Source organism: Pristis pectinata, chromosome 1 (assembly GCF_009764475.1).
Source record: "Pristis pectinata isolate sPriPec2 chromosome 1, sPriPec2.1.pri, whole genome shotgun sequence".
In the NCBI taxonomy this organism is placed as follows: Eukaryota; Metazoa; Chordata; class Chondrichthyes; order Rhinopristiformes; family Pristidae; genus Pristis; species Pristis pectinata.
In genome coordinates, this window is record NC_067405.1 from 114228430 (window position 1) to 114255500 (window position 27071).

General features: G+C 39.7%; 1 protein-coding gene across 3 annotated transcripts; it reads right to left on the reverse strand.

The window, feature by feature from the left end:
• Positions 1 to 249: 249 nt before the first annotated feature.
• cdkn3 (cyclin-dependent kinase inhibitor 3) lies at positions 250 to 17928 on the reverse strand. Of its 3 annotated transcripts, XM_052021691.1 has the most exons (9): positions 17322 to 17928; positions 15748 to 15836; positions 11522 to 11604; positions 8931 to 8986; positions 7552 to 7596; positions 6009 to 6231; positions 4846 to 4877; positions 4609 to 4712; positions 250 to 2775 (listed from the first exon to the last, which is right to left on the reverse strand). In XM_052021691.1, the coding sequence occupies exons 3-9, from the start codon at positions 11539 to 11541 to the stop codon at positions 2686 to 2688; spliced, it is 570 nt and encodes a 189-aa protein (XP_051877651.1). In that variant the 5' UTR covers positions 11542 to 11604; positions 15748 to 15836; positions 17322 to 17928; the 3' UTR covers positions 250 to 2685. The 3 variants fall into 3 exon arrangements, with proteins under 3 accessions (XP_051877651.1, XP_051877634.1, XP_051877643.1); XM_052021674.1 differs by lacking the exon at positions 15748 to 15836; XM_052021683.1 differs by lacking the exons at positions 7552 to 7596; positions 15748 to 15836.
• Between the last annotated feature and the right edge of the window lie 9143 nt (positions 17929 to 27071).

The window sequence follows — 27071 nt, forward strand, 5'->3', positions numbered from 1 at the left end:
CTGTGAATCTGGTTTGTGAAAATGAGATTTGCTATCAACATGTCTGGTGCACTACAGTTGTATGTTATTTTTCAGTACCTAAATAAAAGCTTTAAATATAAGTTAACACTATTGAAAAATGCAAAAATTATGTTCGGGTGAACCATAGGCAGTAATACTGTTATTAGTTTAGATGATATACAAAGGGCTAAATATTGTTTTGAGTAATATTAGAAATACTCCAGTTAACAAATTGAGCCTTAATGTTACTTAGACCATCCTTAAACTTTAATGACATGAAAGATACATGGAGATGGAGAAACTGATTGATTGAAGACTGTTCATCAATTAGTCAAAGCACAGTATATTTTGTATGAGCAGGATTGGATAGTAATGGATTAAAATTTTTATACTGGAGTGTTCTCTTCAAAACATCCAGAATTCACAACCCTTTGAACGATTTGTTTGTTTCTAAGGTTGCCCATTTTCTTAGTTGTGAACTTTGTTTTAAAAAAAAATTCACAATTTTGTCATAATGCAAGTGATCTTGTAGCAAGTATGATGAGTCTTTTGAATATATTGGCAAATAATATGCCACAAGAGAATAAACACAGCCCTTTCCATTTGCACTAACCATCAATAGATCAAAAATATTTAGGAAAATTCATTAGTACTTTGAAAGCATTACCATGCGTCAGCATTTCAATTGCTTAAGTAGGTTCTGACAGACATCCCAATTATGCTACTGTATATTTGGATATATCATTCCAGCAACTTTATTGCAGTAAACTTTTCATAAATATTGTATCATTCATGCTGGAGGAGAGCTTCCGGCAGAGATTTTTTTCTTCAGTGCTGACACTCTGTCATATTAAATTACTTTTGTTCTGTAGACTATGTTTAGACATATTCATCAACTTCTGTTTAGAATGGGTGATCTGGTTATCATTCCTGATTATGGGATCATGCTGGGTAAATTGATGGCTTCAGGTTCTAAGGTAAAATACTGATCACGTTTTTGCTACTTTGTTAAATGTTTCAGCTGGGCAGAGAGGCACGATGCAGATGCAAATTCTTTACTGTTCCAGTATGCAGCCCTGTCAGTGAGCATGGGATCAAATTGACAAATCAAAATAGTCTGTGTCCTCAAGTTTTGTCAGTAACTTTTGTTATTGTTTCAAAACAATTAAGATTTGCTTCCATAATGTGGCTGTGGGTTGCATTACTTGAATTTGTTAATATTTTCATTTCTCTTGTCCAAGCAAGGATTATGTGCAACTTGGAGGTAGTTGTGTCCCCATGGTAATTGTAGCCTATCTTTCTTGATTGTGTAAATCACAGATTTGGGAAGTGCTGCTGAAGAAGACTTGGTGAGATGCTGGAGTGCATCTGGTGGTACTTAGACTAAACCTTTACAAATCACTGGTTAGGTTCATGTGGAGTATTGCCTAATCTGGGACTTCAATCTTTAGAAGGGACGCCAAGATCTTAGTGTGCCGAGGAAATTACTGGGAGCTGAGCAAATTAATGGGAGATTTAAGAGATGTTTGAAATTGAGTAGTTGTGGAAGAAAATCTGCTTCTGCTAGCAAGACAGCAAGTAACTGAAGGACATGGATTTGGTGTCATTGGGGTGGGGAATCATTGGATAGAAGAATAAAACATTTTCTATGCTGCAAGTTGTAAATTGGAATGCAATACCTGAAATGGTGGTGGAAGTGGAGTTGATAATAACTTGCTACAGGGAATTAGTTAAACAACTGAAGGGAAGATGGGATTGGATGGTCCTAAGAACTGATGCAGGGAAAGTAGAACAAACGGGCCCCTGTGCTACACAATTCTGAGATGGCTCATACTGATGGAGGGAATATGTGTAAGCAAACTGCAATATGCTGAATGTTGGAACGGGTGCATTAAGATAAATGAGCCAGATTATCTTACTTTCAGCCTGTGGTCACTCCCCATGAAATGCATAAGGTACCTATTAGCTAATGAAATAGTTAAAATAAAATGACTATTGTAGCAATTACATAGCCAATATCACTAAAATAGATTGTCTGGTTGATCGATAAATATTTGGTAGCAGGAGAATTCCCTTATTGGATTTCAAGTAGTGTCTTAAAATCCATGATTGTTCATAGAAAAATGGCACCACCACTCCTTCAGTATGGTACTTAAGTATTCCATTTCAAGTGCCCAGTTTGCCTATTAATTTTTGGAAGGTCCTAGGCAAAGCACTGACAATGTTGAGAAGTTGTACATTGTACCTAGGGACTAATTGCTAATAGGGGGCCAAAGAAGAATGCACATTATCAGGAGCAAATACACTAAGGTAGAAAATAGAGTAAAGCTACCTATACATTGAATTTCAACACTAGAAGTGTCCAATCTCAGCATTTTTTTTTCTTTTCATTCCTTCCTTGTAAACTAATTTATTAGTAATGTATAAGCAGCAACTTGAGTCACATCAGTCAACTCATGAAATGGGCAGGGAATAACACTCCCAGTGGAACTGAATTCAAAGCATTTGGTTGCTGACTATAGAAGTTATTCCTTAATGTATTTGGATAATTTCAGTGTACAATAATTTGAAGTCTTAAGTATTGATTATGTTTGAACATCACTTCTGTTTTTAAACTTATTTGGATTTAGTATTTACAATTAATTTACAAATGATTAGAAATATACAGCCTGAACTTTCTGCATTTTATCTTGACACTGATCGACATGCTGAGTCTTCCTTTGTTGCCAAGTACGTTGCCACATTATCCCGAAAATCATGTAAGTAGTTGTATTGCTGTCAAACAAACATAAACTGATTCATTTTGCAGTTTTTAATAAAACAGTAATTCCTAAATAGACAAGCTCTAATCACTTTTTACTTAACTCTCATACAAACCCAGATGCAAGTTTTTATGTACTCGTCCCAGAATTGGATGATATCACATTGTTTGCTGGCACCAACCTCCCAGAAAATGGATGGCTTATGCTGTACTGAAGAGTAATAGCACAGGGGTAGCCCTGTTCACAGCAGCTGGCTTCTGGAATGAAGATGCTGGATCTCTGAAGGACCTTTCCATAGAACACCCTCTAATGAAATCAGATTTCACCTTCTACATTATCATTGCATATGTTGCAGTTCTGAAGGGTTGTGGCACTTTTAAGTGACACCCGAGTGTTTCTCCATTTTTTGATTGGCTTATCTCCTGACTACAGAAAGGGAGGTAGAAGGAAAGGAGGGGTGAAGGTTATTCCAGTGGGATTGATTAAGTGCTAATATGGTGGCCTATTGATGATTCTTGAGGATGATAGTGCAGATACAAGCAATTAAGCTGCTGCTATTCTCTATTTGGAGAGATGCATACCTCCCTGTATTTTGGCTTGTCCAAGTGTTATGAATTCAGAGATTGAAAACCCCATAGTTGTATGTCTTGTGGTTATAGCAGATGTTGACATGCTGTAAAGACAAGCTGGCTGTTGAGTAGTGGCAACATGTGGCTTGAGAAGGAAAGTAATAAATACGAGGGTGTTTAAAAGCAGATTTGTGACAAGGGAGCTGTAAATAAATGGTCTTAGAGAGTGGGAATAGCATTGTCAAGGGTAGCTACAATATTAATTAAAAAAGGTGGAGGATGTGCTTGCTGGTGGTTGATGAGGATGGGGAAAAAGTGATGCAGCAGGCCTTTGTCTCTTGAGCCTACTTTAGCATTCATTAAGATCATAGCTCATTTCTGTACTTGGCTGGCCCAGTTGATTTCCCTTCCTTTATCTCAATTTTGAATATATTTTAAAAAAAACAGAATTCTCTAGACTTGAGTACAAAATTTACAGCCTTGAGAAACTTATTTTGGTCCTGAATGGTTAATGCCATGGCCTGAGACTGCAGAGTCCAGAACAAGGGGTCACAGAGTTCAGAATCTCTCTATCCTTTTCAGAATTTTGTATGCTTCAATGTAAACACTAATGAATAGCATCTTGGGTCTAACCTTCAGTACCCACACTCGAGTCTTTGCCTTCAGTAGCTGCAGAATGCCTTGGAGACCTGAATAACTTTAATCTCTACCTTGTACTGCTTTCTAGGGATAGCCAACACCCAAGTATTGAAGTGTTTTGTCCAATTGTAATAAATACTCAAGATAAACAGCAACTGAGTTGAGAAAAATTGAAGGTCCATTTTGTTTGTTGCAGGTAGTTTCTACCAAGGCAAGTCTTGGAGATAAAGGAAGAAAGGATGATTGGGAAGTGGGTGGGAGAGAGAGGGGTAGCAGGGCAGTCTGCAGGACTTGTGCTTTGTTGTGAAAGGAAGATCTTTTTCCTTGTTAGGCTACAGCAATCTATCAAAATCTGAGCAGAACAATGTTGAACAATTTTGTCAAGGGATCACTAAATTGGCTTCAGTCTCTTATTAGCATTTGCAAGGGGCTGAACATCTGTCTAAGAGCTGGGCAGTCTAAAAACATGAGAATAATATGACAATGTAAGAACTTAGACATCTTGGAAGTATAGGACAAAGTCAGTTTTTTCTTGCCTGGAAAGTTTTTCCAGCCAAATTCAAATCAACTAGAAAAGTGGTGGCAAAAGTATTAAAGGAGAAAGGCAGAGAGCAGTTTGAGTCCATGGTCAACTTTACCTTTACAGTTTGAATTGCTCCAGCTCCTCTTAGCTCACGAAGAAGGTCAATTGCTTCTTCTGGCAGCATGGTGTCAGACAGTTGAAGTAGGAGACATGCTGCAACTAGGACATAATTTAGGAAGGATACACAAGTTGTAATTAATCATTAAACCAAATTCCTCAATTGGTATATTTTGAGTGGGGGCAGGAAAAACAAAGATTACATGAATAGATACAAGCAGAAAATTGCACTTACTTAGACACGAGCACCCAAGACCTCCATAACATCTGCAAAAGTAATGGAGAGATGACTCCATTTATGCCAAGAGTAATCATTTAATCCTGGGCTGCTTTTTAAAAAAAACTCAAGAACATCTATCTCTTCAATGGTTGCATTGACGTGGGGGGGGGGGGGGGGTGGGGGGTGAGCCGGGGGAAGGGGAGCATATCAATACCAAAACTACAGATTCAAATGCAAGTGTTCTCGATGTTACTTGAATTTGGGGTAAGAATGTGTTCCATAGAACTTGCTATAGAAGTTTGTTTTTAAAAGTAGGAAGGCATATCTAAAATAAACATCACATATTGCATTTCTACTGAGCTTGCATCATGCCCATAACTCTTAATTTTGCAGGGTGGAAGGATTGATACAAAAGATTCTGCAGATGTTTTATCTTCCTAATAAAGGTTTCTTTCTCATGTCAGAATTAATACCTCACTCCAGCCCCTAAAAGGCATAACACGTTTATCCTTTATAGTCACCTACATCTACAAGATAAAGATCATAGAGAATTGCTTACTATTGACATTTTATATTGTTACAATGGTCTAAGTTTGATCAGAATATGCATATCAGCATTAACATTAGCAAAGTAAACTTATTCAAGAGCCTTTTGGGCACAATGAAGGAGGTTCTGTGCTGTAATATTGTAGAAATAGGATACGATTAGGGTGAAAAAACTTTCAATTAAATCCACATTGCATCACACTGTTGCTAGTAATTCCTTAAACTGCCCACACCCTAAACTCTGGAATTTCCTTCCTAATCCTCCAGCTCTATCTTTTTCCTCCTCCAAAAGGACTCCTCAAAGCCCACTTCCTTGACTACACATTTGCCCAGCACTTAAATCTCGGTGGATTTTGTCATAAAGTGTCATCGGATGTGTTGTTACATTGAAGCTGCTATACAATGTAATTGCTGTTTCACAGCATGATACAATTTCCAACTGAAGGTAAGCAAGTTCCCTGTCAAGGGCACTTAGACCATAGAAACTTCCCATAATATTATAACTGATTTCTTGTTGGAAACTAATGGTAGTGATGGCTATCACTATCTCATGCTTGTTTCTTATCAACATGTATAATGTAGTCCTTTACATTTTTCTATGCAAGTTTGCAAGTGACTGAAATGCCACCTACTGGATGAGGGTCTTCTTGCCATTTTCCAAGCAGATTCTCAACTCTTCCAGAATTTTCCAACAGCTAGCAATATCTGGAACACTTCCATCAGGAAAAGGATAGTGATACACCGTGAATCCCTTCTGTTGGTATGATTCTAACAAGCTTGGAACCCTGTACTTGACCATCTCTCCTTTGGTGCAGAGCACAAATACATTTTGTATATTGTAGCTCTTGAGGTCCTCTGTCAATAGTTGAAGAAGATGGATATGATGAATTATGCCACATCAAAGGTTAATGCAGAAAATAAAAGCTCATGGGGTAAGATTGGATGGTTAACAAGAAACACCAGACATGATTGGGTCTTTTTCAGGTTGGTTAGATGTGACAAGGATCAGAGCCGAGGCCCTTTTACAAATTACTTGGATGAAGGCACTGATGATTTGGTTGATAAATTTACTAATGACACAAAGGTGAGTAGGAAAGTGTGAAGAGAACCATTATGAAGCTGTAAAGGGATGTAGGTTGATTACATGGGTGGGCAAAGATCTGGCAAAAGTGGGGGTGGGAGGAAAAGTCAGATTTGTCCATTTTGGCAGCAAAAAAAGAACCATTTAAAATGGTGTGAAACTTAAGAGTGCTAAGATGCAGTTAATCGGGTCTTATTTAAGGAAGGAAGCTAATATGTTTGAAGCAGTTCCAAGAAAGCTTGAGAATCTGGAACAAGGGGCATCTATTAAAAAATGGGGTCACCCTTTTAAGGCACCCTCCCACCCCCCAGCTGAATCTTTGGAACTCTATTTCCACCACTCTTTGAAGAGCCTTCAAATATTTTTAAGCCAGAGGTAGATTGATACAAAATGGGTGAAAGGTTACTGTGGATAGATAGGAATGTAGAGCTCAGGTTACAATCAGATCAGCCATGGCAGAGGCTTGAGGGATTGAGTACCTACCCCAATTCCTAATTCATATGGTTATATGAACCACTACATCTCAAAAGACGTTTATGTTCATGACAGGATTTGAACAATTGTACAGATCACAGGATCTGTCTAACAAAAAAACTGATACAACAATCACACACTTATTGCTGTTTCCACAAGTTAAGTTTCTCATTTTACCTTCCACCATTGATTGGGAAAGGTGAGGAAACCAAGTGTAGTACGAATTAGACCTGCATTATCCAATGCTGGGTTAAAAGCAATACAGGTGATCCCGGCGTTACAGCCATTTGGACAATGGAATTTTGCCCTTGCAGCATTCACAAATCACTACCCCAACATTTGACATACAGACTGTAATTGGCTATTACAGATTTTATGAAAAAAAGTAAATAAGTAAACTATTTTTCAACTCTCATTTTTGATGCATGTATAGATGATGCAACTTGGCATTACAGAAAGTCATGATACGGACAGTTTTCTAGGATCACAACCGCGACCTCCCCACCCCCCCCTCCCCATAATGTGGGAGTCCCCTGTATTCTCAAATCTGAGAAAGTGACCTCCTTCAGTACAATCCTCAAATATCTATACAGAAAATGGTGGTCTATAATATCCATTACCTAAATCTTTCTGAAGGTTTCTTCTTATGTCTTTAAATTTACAACCTGTTTAAATAAAATAGTTTTTATTAAGGATTTGGATGAGAACATTAGTGGCATGATTAGCGGGATTACAGGTGACACAAAAATTGGTGGTATAGTGGACAGTGAAGAAGGTTGTCCAGGATTACAACAGGATCTAGAATCAGCTGGGAAAGTGGCAAGGGAATGGCAGATGGAATTTAATTTGGACAAGTGTGAAGTGCTTTTTGGGAAGTTAAACCAGGACATGACCATACAGTGAATGGCAGGGCCCCAGGGAGTAGTGTTGAACAAGGGAGACACTGGGGCACAAGTACCTAGTTCCCTGAAAATGGGAACACAGGTAGACAGAGTGGTGAGGAAAACGTATGGTGTGCTTGCTTTCATCGGCTGAAACATTGAGTATAAGAGTTGGGATGTCAAGTTACAACTGTATGAGTCATTGTTGAGACCACACTTGTAGTGTTGTGTACAGTTCTGATCACCAGAGCATAGGAAGGATGTGATTAAGCTAGAGGGTGCAGAAAAGATTCATAAGAATGTTGCCTGGATTGGAGGGCTTGAGTCATAAAGAGAGATTGAATAGGTTGAGTCTGTTTTGCCTGGAACAAAGGAGGCTGAGAGATAGGCAGCATAGGTAGCCAGAGTCTGCTTCCCATGGGAGGGTCTCTAAAACTGGAGACATTGATTTAAGGTGAGGGGGGGGGGGGGAAAGAAGGGTTAAAGCAGATCTGAGGGGCAAGTGTTTCACACAAAGAGTACTTGGTACCTGGAATGAGCTTCGAGAGGAGGTTGTGGAGGCAGAAACAGTAACAATATTTAAGAGGCAGATCCTTCTTCGTAGATCCTTGAACGAGCAGGGCTTAGAAGGATGTGGAATTAATGCAGCCAAATGGGATTAGTATAGATAGGCATGAATGTCAGCGTAGACAGAATGGGCCAGAGGCACCGTTTCAATTCTGTACAACTATGAACTGAGTATTTAATAATCTATATCTAAGATTATTAACATTGTTGTAGGGCTGCATGTTTACAGCGTAGCAAGTTTTTCCAAACTCACTATCGATCAGTTTCTGGTTAAATTTTTGCACAGCTGGATAGGTAAGCAGATATCAGCACAGGAAAGAAGAGGCAAGTCTGGTACCTGGAAGACAGAAAGGTCCCCTGTGGAACACCACAGAGTGGGGATTGAAAGTCAAAAAAAAACTGGTCTATTGACTAATTCTTTTAGATCACCATGGTAACAAATGAACTTTTATTCTATAATTCTGGGTGATTATAGCTATCCTATCACATGCTGACACACAGAAAAGGAATTTCAAGCACATAATATTATAGGAAAAAAATTAGTAGCTTACCTGGCAGTGCACAGATTCCAAGCAACTGATGGCAGTTCACCACAGCTAATCCCAACCTATTAAATATACAACAAAAAATTTCTATTTATGTTTAGGAAAGTTTACTGCCCAAACAAAATTTGTACTTGCAAAGTTAATCCTGTACTTGTATAGTCATTATAAGTAAGTGGATCATTGTCAAAAGAGGAAACAGCCTCCGTGTGAATGCTTTCATCAACTTTAAGACTGGAGAGACCGAAGACAATAACTTCTGGTTATTATCACTAGCCTTTCTGATCTAGCCTCACCATCAGGAGTTACTTTCATTACAAGAGCATAACCCAGATTGTCTCAGGATAGCAACAGTTAGGTTTGGTAAACAAGCAGGATATCCTCCTGGATGGCCTGCAAATGACTCCAATTTTCTGAAAGCCAGACTGATTCATACTTTATTGAAATGAAGCCAGATTGAAGTTATTTAATTTTAAGTCTATAAATTAACAATTAGAATAGTAGTTGTAAATACAACATTGACTCACAGACAATAAAAATGCTCCACATTGATTCTTTTAGTGGTTTAAAGTCATTCTCATTGTGGATGGTTCTTTTAAGCCAAAACCTGCTATTTAAATACAACTTGGCTGTCTTAAAGCAGATGTGTTTCTCAGCGTTCTTAATCAAGATGATTCTCTTTCTGCATTTAATTCCCTTTTGTTCCCCAATTTGAAGCGGCGCAGTGACACAGCTAGTAGAGCTGCTGCTTTGCAGCTCCAGCGACCAGGAGCACAATCCCATCTTTGGGTGCTGCCTTTGTGAAGATTGTACCTTCTCCCTGTGATTCTGTCCCACATCCCAAACACATGACAGTTGGTAGGTTAATTGAATGCTGTAAATTGCCTCTAGTGTGTAGATGAATGGTAGAATCTATGAGGCAATGGTGGGAATATGGAGAGAATAAAATGGATGTGTAATGGGTGCTTCTTGGTCAGTGTGCACTCAATGGGCTGAAGGGCTCGTTTCTCTGCTGTTTATGACTCCATAAATCCACCCGGCTTACTTGTATGGTTTATCCTCAGGATCCTACAAAGGAATTTATCTAAATAAACTGGTTCCTTCCCCTTGGAGGGAGACACCCGGCAGGACCACCTCATGCTATATATGAATTCATTTCCTTCTAACCCAGTATTAATGCCTACTGGAAGCAGTTGAAAATGAGAAATACTACAGATCATTTTGGGTGAGAGTAAGTGTTACATCTTGATCAGTTCATAACCCAATCCCTTTTGTTTTTAAAACCCAGCAGCTTCAATTGGATCTTGAACCTTGGTAAACTCAGTTTAATTTGACATCCAATACAGATAATATCCAAATTGTTTTTGTACATATCAGAAACACTGCAGGTGCTGGAAATCTAAGATAAAAACAAGGTGCTGGAAATACTTGACAGGTCCAGCCACATTTGTGGGAAAAGAAACAGTTAACATTTCAGGTCATAGACCCTTTGTCAGGATGGTCTTCAATCTGAAACATTAACTTTCATTTTTGTGGAAAATTATTGCAGTAAATACCAAGCAGCCTGACTACACAGAGAGGTCAAGGGAGGTGATGAGAAATAGAGATGGGTATCGTGAGCATGAGGTTAGGTCGACTAGGTTAACTAAAATCTAGGTAAATTCCTATAGATGTGAATTGAGGCTGTTTTTTGGAAACCTGTTTTCCATTATTTTCCCAGAATTATGCAAAGGAAAGCAAGTGTGATTGTAAAGGATGATGTTAATGCAAGTTGGCTACATTGGTTTTTACAAATAAGGAGATGTAATAGAGGCTTTCAAAATTATTTTTAAAATTTTGAATAGTTAAATAGTTAATGTCACAGTCTGGCAAATCAATTACCAAGGCAAAAATTACAGGTGATTTTTTTTTTGGCAATTTAAGGCAGAAAATTAAAAAGTGTTACTCCACAAGCTTTTGAACAGGATGTGCTTCATTATAAGTAGCTCTTCAGGTAGAAAATATATTAATTTAAAAGGAATTGGATAAGTCTGAAAAGATATGCAATAACATCAAAATAGCATTTAGATGTGCATGACTGAAAGACAGTTGAATGTTGCATAACTACCAGCATGGACTGATTGGGGCAAATAGTTTGTTTTTTGTCCTACATTTCCTCTATATTCACTTGTAGAAATTGGTGATGAAAGATGCAAACATCTGCCACATTGTCAGCTTCGGGATCACTTACTAAAGTCAGTCACTTCAACACCTTCTAATGTTACCAAGTGCACCACAATCAAATATCTTTATTTCCACATTGCAAGCTCTGTCTTTTAGTAATGCTGTCAGTAGTGCTGAGAGTTAAGAAAATTGGTGGAAGTAGTGTCACATTTGTGAAAATTGTATTTGACTTTATATCTTCCATCTTAAAATATTCATGCAACACAAGAGGGATACAATAGAGCAATAAACCTCATGGAAAATAGATCTATCGCAAGTTTCTCAAATTATAGTAATATTTTGTCTGAGCTAAGTGTTCTCATATACTCATTTGTGTGTGTGTAGCAAAACAACTACACTGGCAAAACGTCACCAATGTATCTGTCGGAGACACTTACCAAGATACTTGGAGAGGCATTTGGTGCTCTTCTTCAAATTCTTCATCTGAAGAATCAAAATCACTTGTCCTTGTTGTCTGAGCCTTAAAAAACCCCACAAAAATATAAACATGATTTTCTCAAAGTCAGTTGCAAGTGTAATCAGAATAAGAGAAACGTAAGCATCAAGAATATATTTCTACTTTAGTCACTAATACTATCAAGTACCATCACAGTTAGACTAAGATCTCCTGAATCAGTATAATCAGAGGTGTTAAATGTTGAAAATTGCAAAAAAACAAACCTCTGCTTTTCTATATTCATTTATGAATGCAGAAAACCTCCGAATAATAAATATTAGGACTGTTCCTACATATTGTCTGCTGGCACACTAGTCTGTATTTATCGGTGTGAGCAAATCTATAATTTTAGACTGGACGTTGCTGGTAAATGCCAGCAGTTCCAAATGAATCTCCAGGAAGTGCCACGTCTTGTCAAATGTGGAAGTTCCAAATGTACTAAATCAAATCGGGTAGTTTTTGGTCAGAATGTTCAGTTTCTGGATTCCCATGGAGCCCAGTGGTGAAGCTCAATCTTGCTAAATTAAACAGGATATGGATGCAGGGTGGTAAAGGGAAGAAATGAAAGGGGAAAGCAAGTTCCTTTTTTAAAAAGTATATTTTAAAAATATTTTTAAACTTAAATATTGTCATTACTATTGGGAATGTATTTATTTCAGGAATTTTAATTATTTTCGTGCTTAAAAATAATTTATTTTACTTCTGCTGGTTTTACAATGTTTCTGAATGTCAGGCCTTGATAGCTGACAAAATTGGGGGCAGGGCTTTAAAACTTCAAAGCTTTCAGGGACGTTTCTAGGCAGGCCTTCTCTAGAGAGTCCAGCAACATAGGCCTTCAGCATCTAGACCGGGCAAGTATGGGCAATGGGGTCACCATGGTCAATGATTTTGGCTGGCACACTTATGCCAACAAGGCCAGGACAAAAAGCAGAGTCACATTCAGCTATTACCCATACACTATCAGAGATCACCATAACGGTGCATAAGGGGACAACATGGCTTATTGTGCTGATTCACTCATTAAAATATCCTGGTTTAATCACATTTCTATTTTCTTCCTTTTTGTCAGAGACATACAGCACAGAAACAAGCCCTTTGGCCAACTTGTCCATGCTGATCAAGTTGTCTACATGAGCTAGTTCCATTTGCCTGCATTTGGCTCATATCTTTCTAAACCTTTCCTATCCATGTACTTGTCTAAATGTCTTTTAAATGTTGTAATTTTATCTGCCTCTACAGCTTCCTCTGGCAGCTCATGTTGTGCTCATACGTAGAACATAGAACACTACAGCACAGTACAGGCCCTTCAGCCCACAATGTTGTGTCGACATTTTATCCTGCTCTAAGATCTTTCTAACCCTTCCCTCCCACATAGCCCCTTATTTTTCTATCATTCATGTGTCTAAGAGTCACTTAAATGTCCCTAATGTATCTTCCCCCACAACCTCTGTCGGCAGTGTGTTCCATGCACCCACCACTTTCTGTGTAAAAAAAACTTACCCCTGACATCCCCCTTATACCTTCCTCCAATCACCTTAAAATGATGTCCCCTTGTGTTAGCCATTGTCACCCTGGGAAAAAAATCTCTGACTGTCCACTTGATCTATGCTTCTTATCATCTTGTACACCTCTATCAAGTCACCTCTCATCCTCCTCCTCTCCAAAGAGAAAAGCCCTAGCTCGCTCAACCTATCCTCATAAGACATGCTTTCCAATCCAGGCAACATCCTGGTAAATCTACTCTGCACCCTCTCTAAAGCTTCCACATCCTTTCTATAATGAGGTGACCAGAACTGAATACAATACTCCAAGTGTGGTCTGACCAGAGTTCTATAGAGCTGCAACATCACCTCGTGGCTCTTGAACTCAATACCCTGACTAATGAAGGCCAACACTCCATTTGCCTTCTTAACAACCCTACTGACCTGTGCAACAACCTTGAGGGATCTATGGACGTGGACCCCAAGATCCTTCTGTTCCCCCACACTGCTAAGTGTCCTGCCATTAACCTTGTATTCTGCCTTTGAATTTGATCTCCCGAAGTGCATCACTTCACACTTATCCAGGTTGAAATCCATCTGCCACTTCTCAGCCCAGCTCTGCATTCTATCAATATCCTGTTGTAATCTACAGCAACCTTCTACACTATCCACAACAACACCAACCTTTGTATCATCAGCAAACTTACTAACCCACCCTTCCACATCCTCATCTAAGTTATTTATAAAAATCACAAAGAGCAGGGGTCCCAGAACAGATCCCTGCAGAACACCGACCTCCAGGCAGAATACGCTCCATCTACCACCACCCTCTGTGCACGACACTCTGAAAAAGTTGCCCCTCAGGTCCCTTTCAAATTTTTCCCCTCTCACCTTAAACCTGTGCCCTCTAGTTTTAGACTCCTCTAAACTGGGAAAAAAGACTGTGACCATTCTGTACTATGATTTTATACATCTCCAAGGCCACCTCTCGGTCTCCTATGCTCCAGGGGAAAAAAAAAGAAGTCCCAGCCTCTCCTTACAACTCAAGCCCTCCAATCCTGGTAACATCCTCTCGAATCTTTTCTGCACCCTTTCCAACTTAATGACATTCTTCCTATAGCTGGGTGACCAGAACTGCACACAATACTCCAAGTGTGGTCTCACTAACGACTTGTACAGTTGTAATATGACATCCCAACTCCTGTACTCCGTGTCCTGACTGATGAAGGCAAGCATGTCAAATGCCTTCTTCACAACCCTGTCTACCCATGTCTCCACTTTCAGGAAACTATGTGCTTGTACCCTCAAGTCTCCCTGTTCTACAACACTCTCCAGAGCCCTACCATTTACTGCACAAGTTCTGCCTTGGTTTAAAACTTACCAAAATGCAACACCTCACTTATAGAATCATAGAGGTACACAGCACAGAAACAGGCCCTTTGGTCCAACTCGTCCATGCCGACCAAATTGCTTCCCTGAGCTTGTCTCATTTGCCTGCGTTTGGCCCATATCCCTCTAAACCTTTCTCTTTCATGTACTGTCCAAATGATTTTTAAGTTTTGTAGTTGTGCCTCCCTGTACCATTTCCTCTGGCAGCTCGTTCAATGTACCCATCATCTTCTGTGTGAAAATCTTGCCTCTCAGGTCCCCTTTAAATTTTCTTGCCTCATGTTAAATCTCTGCCCTCTAGCTTTAGACTACTCTACCCTGTGTCCATTCACATGATTTACACCACTTGTGATTTTACATACATCCACAGGGTCCCCCCACCATCCTGTGGTCAAGAAAAAACAGCCCCAGCCTAACCAGTCTCTCCTTACACCTTGAGCTGTGCAAACCCAGGAAAATTCTTGTGAATCTTTTCTGTACCCTTAATGAAATAGATACTTTAGTTGGGCGACCAGTACTGCACACAATATGGTCAAACCAATGACTTGTACAGCTGTAACATGATGTCCAACTCTTGTATTCAGTGCCCTCACCGATGCAGACATGTGTGTCAAACGCCTTCTTCACCACTCTGTCTAAATGTGTTGCCACTTTCAGAGAACTATGTACTTGTACCCCAAGGCCTCTGTTCTACGACATTCAGAAGGGCTGTGCCATTTACTGTGCAAGTCTTGCCCAGGTTTAACTTCCCAAAATGCAAGACTTCATACTTGTGTGAGTTAAATTCCACCTTCCATTCCTTGGCCCACTTTCCAACTTCATCTAGATCCTGTTGTAATCTTAGACAACCTTCTTCACTGTCCACTACACCACCAATTTTGGTGTCATTCACAACGTACTAACCATGCCACATATTGGTTTATTATTGTCACGTGTACTGAGATACAGAGAAAAACTTTAACTTAAAGAGTTAAAGTTTTGAAAGCCATCCATACAGATCATTGCAAACCATAAGTATTATAAGGTAGTACAAAGGAAAAGCAATAACAGAATGCAGAATATAGTGTTACAGTTACAGGGAAAGTGCAGTAGAGGTAGGCAATAAGGTGCAAGGGCCTTGAGGAGGTAGGAGGTTATAAAAGTCTCCATCTCCTTTAAACTTAACCAGATTCTTAGAAAGAGTAGTGTTGGACCAGAGCATAGCAGAAGAGATGGATCATTACTGATTTGGCCTTGCTGTTCAGATACTGAGATACTCCAATTTAAATGCGAGTTAAATCAGCATTTGGATGCTCACCTTTCTGAAGAATCATGGCAGCAAACTGGTCTTCTTTAGCTTACTGATTGTTGCTACCTGAGGTTCTTGCGCTGATGCAATTCCCCTGCCTTAAGGGAAGAGCTGATTAAAGCCTGGGCAGAGAGGGGCATTTGGACCATTTCTTTTGCACCCTGTGCTTGCTGGGGTACACTCATCTGGACTGAGATGAAGGTGATCCCTCCAATCTCATTAGTAACACCTTGCACAGATATGGTAAGTATCTGACTTGTCCAAATTAAATTCCATTTGCCTTTGGTACATTTTCCCCAGTTGAAATAGATCCCATTGTAATCTTAGATACCCCTTTTTACTGTCCACCATCCCACCAATTTTGGTGTCATTTGCAAATTTCCTAATCATGCCAGCTACATTCTCATCCAAATTATTATAGATGATGAACAACAGTGGACCCAGCACCAGTCCCTGCAGCACACCACTGGTCACAGGCCTCCAAACTGAAAAACAACCTTTCACTACCACCATGATTCCTTCCACCAAGCCATTACAACAATATCCTCAATACAACAACAAATGCACTGATATAGCATCAATAAGAGAATTTAAAAGAAAATGTTGCAATAATAGGAGCAAATTCTAAAGTCTTGCAGGAGGAATATGGAGGTCCCATTCTTTTAAATCGTTATTGTATTTGCTTCTTGTATTCCATTCAGATTATCTTCCAAGCTGTACACGGTTTTATTTTACTTTGTCAAAATGCACTATTTATAAAGATCCAAAATGATGTGATATGTTTTAAGGCTTTATCGACCTACACTTAAAAGTATTGACCCGAATCACACTTAACTTTTATCAACAGTTTGGAAGAGAACTACTGGCCAGGTGCATTGCATCACAAAAGTACTGAACACAATGGAGGTCAAACACAATGGAGGTCAAACACAATGGAGGTCAAACACAATGGAGGTCAAACACAATGGAGGTCAAACACAATGGAGGTCAAACACACATGTAACCTCTTACACTACCCCAGACTCATCACCAACAACAGAAGTAATAAGGAAATTATTTTCACTTTTTTTAAATTATTTTTTAAAAATCATTTTATCTAATTGTATCTAAATGTTTCTAATCATCATTTAAAAAGTTTAAAAAGCCTTTTAACTGTCAAAAGATTATCAGTATTATCAAGTGGCACGGCCTCGGGTTTCACCACACGAAACTGTTCAACTTCATGAGACAAATGCAGTTTACCACTCGAGTCACAGGGAGGGGGGGGGGGATCGTACCATCTTTGATTTAGGGCATAATGCTTTTTACCCTCTTCATTCACATATTTCAGTAGATTTCTTTTGAATATAAGCTTTCATTCCTTGTGTTTTCTCAGATGTGCCTCCTCACACTGCTGCACATTAAATAGTATCTGATACCCATTTGCTTATAACCTGGTGGGTTAATGACACATCTGTATGAAAATGAAGTACAGCGACAGTAAGGTGTCTTAGAGGCAATAAACACATCCATTCCTATACTTCTCTATCATTTGCTTATTGTTAATATATATAAGAAGTTTTCAAGTCAATAACAGAACTCACCAGATTCACCATGCCGCACACACCATGGAGACACCTACTGGTCCGTACTTCTGAAATTTCACTCTCCTTTTCTTTGATGATTCGCTCTTCTTCTGCTGCCTCGTTAACTCTGATTCATCTCGACTTCTTGTAGTTTCCCATCAGCTGTTTTTTCTAAACTCTCCTTATATCTTTCGCTCTTCGATTTCTCGCACCTTTTCTCTACTCCCTTTCCTGCTATCTGTCTACTATCTTCTTTTCGGCTACTCACCTTCTGGTATCGTTTCCCTATCACGGTCTCTCTCACTTCTGCATCTTCCTGGCTATTTCCCTGCACCTTCCCTCCCCTGTGAATTCTCTGCTTTTCTCCTGCTCTCCTATATTTCTAATTTCTGTTTTATACTTGATCTTTTGCCAACAAATCTAACTCCTGTCCCTGTCACCTATTTAGTACCTGTCCACCTGCTATCCTCTGTCACCTGTCCTGCACCTATACTCTTAGTCTCTGTTTCTTCTTCTGCACGTCCTCCTGTTGTCCCCTCTTTCTCCGTCACCTGTCCTGTTATGTGCCCTTTACCTGTCACCTGTTCTGTCTCCGAACTCCCACTGCTCCCTCTACCTCCAGTCCTGTGACTTCTTCTGTCCCATTTGACCCGCTGATATATACGTTTGATTTCAAAAGTATCTATCTTGGCGCGATAGCCAATCACTTGGCCGGGGGCGGTTCTTTCTTACCAATGCTGATTGGTCGTTTGTGCACTTTGCGGCGGGGAGGTTCACTCTGCGTTTTTCGATTGGTTAACTGGTGGATTTTGCAACGCCTCAAATGCGCGGAGCCTGATTGGTTACTTTTTCTACGCCTCGTCGTTCTTATTGGTTTATTTGACGTTGTAATGATGCGGACCTTTGGTTCCTTGGAGGAGTGAAGGTGCTTCAAGTGTGAGCTGGTATGCAAACACTGGGTTAAATTTACGTACTAATGCTACAGACCTGTGTGTAAAATATGCAATAGTTCCCAACGTCAATGATATAAACTCGTTTTAGATATAGATATATATCTACAAATATAAATATCACAATAAATTACAGAGAGAAAGGGAAACTAATTTAAAATAAACAGATTTTCTGTCAAGGCGGTTGAGGAAAAAACATTTAGACCAAGCTGAGTCAGGGGACTGAATTGCCTCCTCTGTACCTTATCTGTGGTCCAGGACATTATGATCAGAAATAACATTGTGATCTGAGACGATGGAAGAAGCGGGTTCAACAGTAACTTTTAAGAGAGAATCAGATATATTTTTGAAGGAGCAACATTTTCAGGGCTTGGTCAATGAACAAGGAAGTGGCACCAACTTCATTAAAAGCTGACATTGTCACAATTACCAAATGAGCTTTTATGCTGTATTATTATTTGTAAAGTTGATGCCTCAATATTATTTTGTATGTGACCAAAACCAAAACAGATTTTAGATAGCTTGCGCATCAGATATTATAATTTTTTAGATAAAATCAGGAAACACTTAGCAGGTCAGGCAGCGCCTGTGGAAAGAGAAACAGAATTAACGTTTTAATTCAGATTTCCAGCATCTGCAATTGTTTTTTGCTTATGTAATTTTGAAAAATATTTTTAGTTATACCTGCCGGAGTTGCAGCTCTGTTGATTTTTTGGACATGTAAATCCTATGCATTTGTGAACTTTAACAAAGCCTGTGACATGAAATTGAACATGGACCTGATTCCCCAGAACTACTGTTAACCAGTGCACCAAAAAGTACCAAGTGATGAAGCTAGCCAAAAATTGTCAACAAAACCAACTTCACCTTTTCTTATAACAGATAAATACCAGGATATATTTAAAAGAAGTTTAGAGAAAGTGACTAACATCCATGATAAACCTACTGACTCTCACAGTTACCTTGACAAAAATTCCTCCCACCCTCCTTCCTATAAAGATTGCATTTCATTCCCATCGTTATGCATGACAATCTAACACTATTTCTCCTTATTTGCATTATTTCTCCTTCACCAACCTGATTTCTTATTATCAAATCTTTATTGCTTTGTCTTATCAATTATTCTTAATGGAGAGATAGCCTGATCTATAAATGAGGCCAATTACACTTTCTTCTGTCATACTGAACATGCAAATGACATTGTGAGTATCGTGTGGGGCTTTGCCGTCATCAATGGGTTGACATAGATTGAGATGCCTATTGCAACTTGGTGTATTATGTTTGTTTGTGTACCATTAGATGGAGGTTTTATTATCATTAACTACATTTTGTTACCATTATCTGCATTTATTCAACTACATTATTTGGTAATGCCAAAGGCAGAGCTAATTTTTATGATGCTCAGCATGATATCCTGAAATATAAGCATATGAGGGGATGGGCCTTACACTCAACATTGTGAAAACAAAGGTCTGCTATCAACCTGCATCACTGCATTGTATTGCCCCCTGCCCATAATAAAGGGACACGGTGATATCCTGGGAAACCTGTATCTCAGGTGCCACCTTCCACTGAAATTCACCATGTCCCACAATACTCCAGCACAATCTTTGGTTGATTGAGGAAAAGGGTATTTGTAAATCAAGACCTTAGAACTGGCATAAAACTCATAATTTACCAGACAGCAGTGACTCCTGACTCCTATATCATGGGCTACCTACAGCTGGTATCTCAAGGCATCTTAAGATATTGGAAAGGTACCTCCAATGCTGTCTCTGCAAAATTCAACAAGTTCACTGGAAGAATAAGTGAACCAATATCAATAACCTCTCCCAGGCTAACATCCCTGGTATTAAGTCCCTAATTACGCTCAAATGGCTACTTTGGGCAGGCCATCTCATTTGCATGCCTGACATTAAATTTTTGAAGCAGACTGTTCTGAACTCTGTCACAGGAAGAGGTTACCAGGCAGACAGAGGAAAATATTTAAGGATGTACTGAAAACATAGTTGATTGCAAGAGTAGAGACAACTTGTGCCAATTATACGGGAACCTGTTTCTCCAGAATTGGCCTTTTTAGTAATCATCAGAAATGCATTATTTGTCATGTCCTCGTTAAAGTTTGAAAGCTGCATATCCATTAAATTATGTAGCTGTAAGCATTGCCAACCACCTTTGTTTCTCTGCCGGATCAATGATTTTTAATGGGGAGAAACCTACACAAATACGTTAACATTTTACAAAGGCGTGTATAGGAGTGCCAGGCTGCAGTTCCAAGATTGCTCTCAGCACACTAGATGGTGCTGTGACATAAGGCTGTGGTTACAGGCTTCCTACTGGACTGCCCTTCTATTCGTACCACAGGTTGCTCTGTTCTGTCTTCTGTTTTGATTTTTTTTACTTGAACCTTGGATATTGATGTGTTTAATTCTTTTTCAGCCTTTTTACTTGGTAAGCAGGCTCATCGACAATCCCAGCCACCTTGAGGTGCTCCCTGCAACCGTCTGACCCATTTCCAGCTGACCTCAGCTAGCCTGTTTATGTTTCCTGCTGATGTAGTGGCTGACCTGAGTCTCAACCTACCCTTCTCCACTTTCCTAGATGGCATAGTATTTAACCTTGAGCCACATGCTACCTAGTTTGTGACATATGACCCCAGTGACTGCTTGCTTTGTACCACATGACTGCCAGTGACACTTGACCCCAATCTATACCTCTTCCTTCCCCAAAAGAAATGTTTGCAAACACAAATATGTTAGACTGTTGAAGTTTTAATTACCTTCGACCTAACTTTACAGTCAGTAAGTTCACTGTATGTTTTCCCAGTGCTTTCAAAAGTAGATAACTGATAAATATCAATTACTGGTCCAAGGAACAGCTAGCAGGAGGGACAAAGGCTAATAGGAACAATAACTCACTTTTGTCTGGTGCTGCTTTAATTCATTAATTTTCTGTGACCTGTGTGATTTATTGGTGCCCACTGCTTTATGAATTTAATAGTTCACTGGTTTCTTTTACTCCATTAATCAGTTGGTTAATTGATGTGCCCACTGCTCAATTAATTTTATTTGAGATAATTCAAAGATTTTTTTCTGTATTGTAATAGTTGAATTACCTAATATTTCTCATGGAGCCACTCAAACAACAAAATAAAATTGCAGATTAAGTATTTCACAACAGCAGTATATTGAAAGCTAGGAAAGGAAAGTGCTAATTGTGACTTAGTTACAAAGGCTTATTCAAAGAATTCTTGCATATGGCCCTCATAAACCATTCTTTCCTATGCATAGAAGACAATCCCTTAAAATGTTAGCTGAGAAGTTGGCTCTCTAAAGGGGACATTGATATTTTCTGTGGACTTCTGTGATGTTCAACCCAGATAGGTGTGAAGTGGTTCATTTTGGTAGGTCAAATATGTTGGCGGAATATAGTATTAATGGTAGGACTCTTGGCGGTGTGTAGGATCAGAGGGATCTTGGGGTCCGAGTCCACAGGACGCTCAAAGCGGCTGCGCGGGTTGACTCTGTGGTTAAGAAGGCATATGGTGTATTGTCCTTCATGAATCGGGGAATTGAATTTAGGAGCCGTGAGGTATTGTCGCAGCTATATAGGTCCCTGGTCAGACCCCACTTGGAGTATTCTGCTGAGTTCTGGTCGCCTCATTACAGGAAAGATGTGGAAGCCATAGAGAGGGTGCAGAGGAGATTTACAAGGATGCTGCCTGGAATGTGGAGCATGCCTTATGAAAGCAGGTTGAGGGAACTCGGCCTTTTCTCCTTGGAGAGACGAAGGATGAGGGGGGACCTGATTGAGGTGTATAAGATGATGAGAGGTATTGATAGGGTAGATAGTCAGAGGCTTTTCCCCAGGGCTGAATTGGTGGCCACAAGAGGACATAGGTTTGAGGTGCTGGGGAGTAGATATAGAGGAGATGTCGGGGTAAGTTTTTTACTCAGAGAGTGGTGAGTGCGTGGAATGGGCTGCCGGAAACGGTGGTGGAGGCTGATATGATAGGGTCTTTCAAGAGACTGTTAGATAGGTACGTGGAGCTGAGTAAAATAGAGGGCTATGGGTGAGCCTAGTAATTTCTAGGGTAGGGACATGTTCGGCACAGCTTTGTGGGTCAAAGGGCCTGAATTGTTCTATAGTTTTTCTATGTTCTATGTTCTTTGTTGGCAAAAAATAATTGACTAACCTCGGCTGTTTTAAGTGCTGACTGTGCTTGGAGGTCATTAAAAGTACCAAATTGTCTGAGTGAGGTGCATGATGTGAGATGAACTGAACTTTGTTTACACGTAGATCACTCAAATCAGTCAATAGGATTCGGGAGTTGGTTTTTACAATGAAGAATTTGTAATAAGGTGCTTTATACACAAAAGTTCAATCTGTCTTCTCAGTCATTAGTTCTTAGTGGTATTTTTCTGAGTATATATAGAAGGCTGTCTCTGTAAAATGGGGATATGCAGCTCCAACAGGAAAACAAAAAATTACAGGAGTTAAAATTGTATGATTATACCAGTCTGGCAATGGCTTAAGTAAATGTGTCAATTAGATGTACCAGTTTCCCTGAGGTCAAGGGACTTAAGCCAGACAGTCCAGATATAGCTACCAACATGTAAAGTCTGTTTGCTCAGGAGCAAAAGATCCTAGAGGTACAGATATGCGGCTGCCATGGGAAAGGAATCATCACCTTAACATTCTCAAATAGCTAAAATCAATTGATGAAAATAGGATAACCAATTTATCCATGGAAGCTCACAACAATATTATATAAGCTCTGGAAAAGTACCAACTGCATGTATGTTGACAGGTTTTTAACGTGTTCTTGGAATCTAGGTGGCACTGGCTTAGCCATCATTTATTGGCCATCCCTCATTGTCGATAAACTGGGTGGTGTGCTGTGACCTTTAAATTAGCATGATACTATTGAATTATCTTTGTAATCTCTGTTACTTATTTCTTCAATTAATCCAATCTACCAGTTGCTTGAATATGCAGACCAAGGTCTTGTAATATACCGAATGGACGTGACACATGTTTACTGTTGAAAGTATGCTGGCTGTGTAATGAGGGTTGGAGGTCAAAGATCAGGGCCTGGAATCAATAAGGACATTAGGGATGAGGCATGGTTGGGTGGCTGGAGCAAGATCTGCATTAATAGAGCTTGGCCCATAGGGTGGTTGGGAGTGAGATCAGCTTATCTGGTCTTGGACGAGTGGTAAATCAGGAGGGATTTTGAATTGGATGGGGGGTGGTGGTAAAGCAGGGCACACAGGTAAGTAAAGGGTCCCAAACCATCAATGTGTTGATCTGTTGTGAGCACCTAGTTGTTCTACGAGTACCCAACAATTAACAATGCTTTTGGTGGAATTGCCCTGTATTCTGCGACATACCAACTGTTTTCTTGATACTGATTGACATGACAGAGCTGATGCATGCACTGGAAAATTTATTCACTATCCACAGTTCATCAGCTGAGTTGAGGGTTAATGGATTCTCCTCAGTGAAGAGCTGTTCCTGAATAATAAAAGGAAACACTCCACTAGTGGGTCTGAGTTACATTTTATTGCAGCACATTACCTATCAGAAACGATTAAGTAGAAATAACTGTTTTGGCTGTGTAATGATTCTTTGCCATGCACATCTATTACAGTGAAATCTCCTTTGAATTTTGTGAATGTGATGTTGTCTGAGCTTTGGAGCAATGTTTGGTTTTTGAATAATTTACTGTATTTCCAGATATAGCATGAACTATTTAGTCTGGTTCACATCCCTTTATGACTTTTATTTGTGGGAAAGACTGGTGTCCTCAGTTTTGATTCATAATAGTGGAACAATCCATTCCCGAAAAAGGGAAGTAGAAACCACTATTAGTTGAGAATGGTATCACTTAGATTTAATGAGTAATGATGATTGCACCAAAAGGAGACAAGTATTCAATCAGGAGGTTAAACATTTTAAAAGAATTACACAAAGACAGAGAGGTGACTAATAAGATGGATAATATAATGAAACAATGTGTGGATTGTTACATGCAATAAAAATAAATTAATGAATTTTCTAATTAAATAATATTACATGCATTAATGTTTCTGCTAACAGGATGTTGATTTGGCTAATCATTAAGGATGATTTGATTAGCAGATAGCGAAGTGGAAATACTCCACTGGTGGTTCTGCGTTATGCTTTATAGTAACAGGTTGCACATTGGAAAGGGTTGAGTCGAGTTGATTGTGTTAGCTGTGATTCTTTGCTTTGCAATTTATTATAGTGACAATCTCATTTGAACAATGCCTATTTGAACGCAATGCTATCTGAGCTTTGGGCCAGTGGTTTCTGCTTCAGAAAGAAATTAAACTACTTTTCAGAATGCTATGAAATCTAGAATTCTATTTTCATTTATATATCACTTTGAAGTGGATAATTAGCAGAATCATTCTGGAGTAAAATACTGGAGTCTATGTGTAGTTTTTTCAAAGTAGTTCATCTTCAAACCAAATTGTACTGGGACAATTAACAGGATAGGGATTATGTGGTGAATGTCCAAATCTCACCTAAATCTGGTTATTTAGATTAACCCCAGCTATGAGAAACATCCTTTCGTGGAGGCTTGTTAACTAGTAGAAATTTTTAGTTGTTGAGGGCTTGTGGGATAATTTAAAGGCTCAAAGCCATCATTTTAAAACCAGAAAATCAAAAAAATGCTGGAAACGCTCAGCAGGTCAGGCAAGATCTGTGGAAAGAGAAGTAAAGTTAACATTTCAAATTGAAGACCTGATGAAGGGTCTTTGACCTCAAAGGTTAACTCTGTTTCTCTTTTCACACATGTTGCCTGGCCTGCTGAGTGATTCCAGCATTTTTTGATTGCATTTTAGATTTTGGGGCATATGCATTTTTGTTTTGTGCTTTTCATTAGTCCATTTCAAAAAAGCTCATCTAAGAAGAAGGAGATGTGTCAGGCCAAAAATAAATGAAGCTAATTCTGAGATAGTCTCTGGACCAGGAACAGAGAGGCACTTTACCTAGCTCCTGATTCAGTGATTGACAAATAAAGTGTACCATTTCATGAGATGACAAAGAATTGGTTTGGCCAATGTCCTCCAATCAAGCACACCATGCCTAATAAATGATGATTTGGTTACACGAAATATAAGTTCAACTTACAAACTGCACATCTCATTGACTGTCCACCCCCACCCTCAATTCCTTGGCTAACGTTTCCCCTACCCACCTCACTCTACACCGCTAAACAATCTGGGTGACCACTCCTAGAACGGACAATGACATCTCCCCCCAGAGTACATTCTGTGCCCTTGCTTCTTTCATTGCTTCTGCCAAGAGCTGCTCATCATGGGGGAGCACTGCTTCCACAGCTGATGGAGGACAGGAGGAGGTTTGTCATGCTTGACCTGGTGCTATGAGACTTCATGAAATCTGGAATCAATGTTGAGGACTCCTAGGGCTACTCACTCCTTCCTCTATACCGTTGTGCCATCACCTCTGGTGCGTTTCTCCTACAGGAATGGGACATGCCCAGGGTTTGTAATGGAGTGGTCTGACATGGTGTAAGTAAGGTGTGATTCTGTGAGTACAATTATGTGAGACTGTTACTTGGGTAGCCATTGGACCTTCTCTCAATATAGAGAACACTCCTCAAATATTTGTGAGGGGCATATGGCACGGTTAATTGGCTGTGTATGGATTGGGTGTCTAGTCAAAGTAGGTGGTTTGTCCAGATTTATTCCTTCTCTGTTTCAGAGTAGCATTTATGGTACAACTGAGTGAGTGGCTAGGCCACTTAGGAGTCAACCACATTGGTGGGTCTGGAGACATACAGGTCAGATGGGATAAGAATGGCATATATCCTCCTTTGAAGGAAATTAGTGAACCAAATGAGTTTTTATAACAATCCTGTAATTAATTGGTCATCATTACCAATGATTAGTTTGTTTTATGTTTAATATTCCAGATTATGAACAGAATTTAAATTCCATATCTGCCATAATGGGAAGTCAGGTCTCTGGATTGTTTGCCCAGGTCTCTGCCCAGTAACCTAACTGCTGTACCAGCATTTCACCCATAATTTTGTTGAATGACAGAATAAGCTCAGAGGGGCATGTGGCCTATTCTTGCATTTCTTTCTTATATTCTTTTAGATTGAGAGGTCCAGGATTTAGATCAAATAACCATTAGGGAATGAGAATATATTTCCAGATTAGAATGATGTGGGATTTGCCAGAAAATATAGAGGTGATACTTTTCCCATTCACTTGTGTCCTTGTTCTTTTAGCTAGGTATCAGGATGAAAAAAAAAACTACTGGAGGCACTCAGTGGGGTCAGGCAGCATCTGTGGAGGGAAATGGACAGATGACGTTTTGGGTCAAGACCCTTCATCTGGACTGAGAGATGGTGGGGGGGGGCGGGGGGGGGGGTGTTAGCCAGTATAAAGAGGTGAGGGGAAGGAGTGGAACAAGAGCTGGTATGCGAGAGATGGTGAGGAGGGGTGATTGGCTTTTGGAGGAGGGAAGAGTGGGAAAAGCGAGAGAAGCTAGGAGGTGATAGTTGGAGGCCAAAAAGGGCTGTAGATGGTGCAATCTGAGAGGAAAGGGAGCATGGAACCAAATAAGGGAGGTGGCATAGGCAGGGGAATAGTGGGGGAGGGGTCCCTGTAGGAGGAGTGTGTGGTGATGGGCAGGTGGAGGAGGGGAAAGAAAATTGGAAATTTCAGGCAACCTGCTCCCCCTCTGTCCATTTTGTCTCTCCTCCCGTTCTACCCAGTTCCTCCCACACCCACCCCCAGCCCCCCTCACCCTGTTT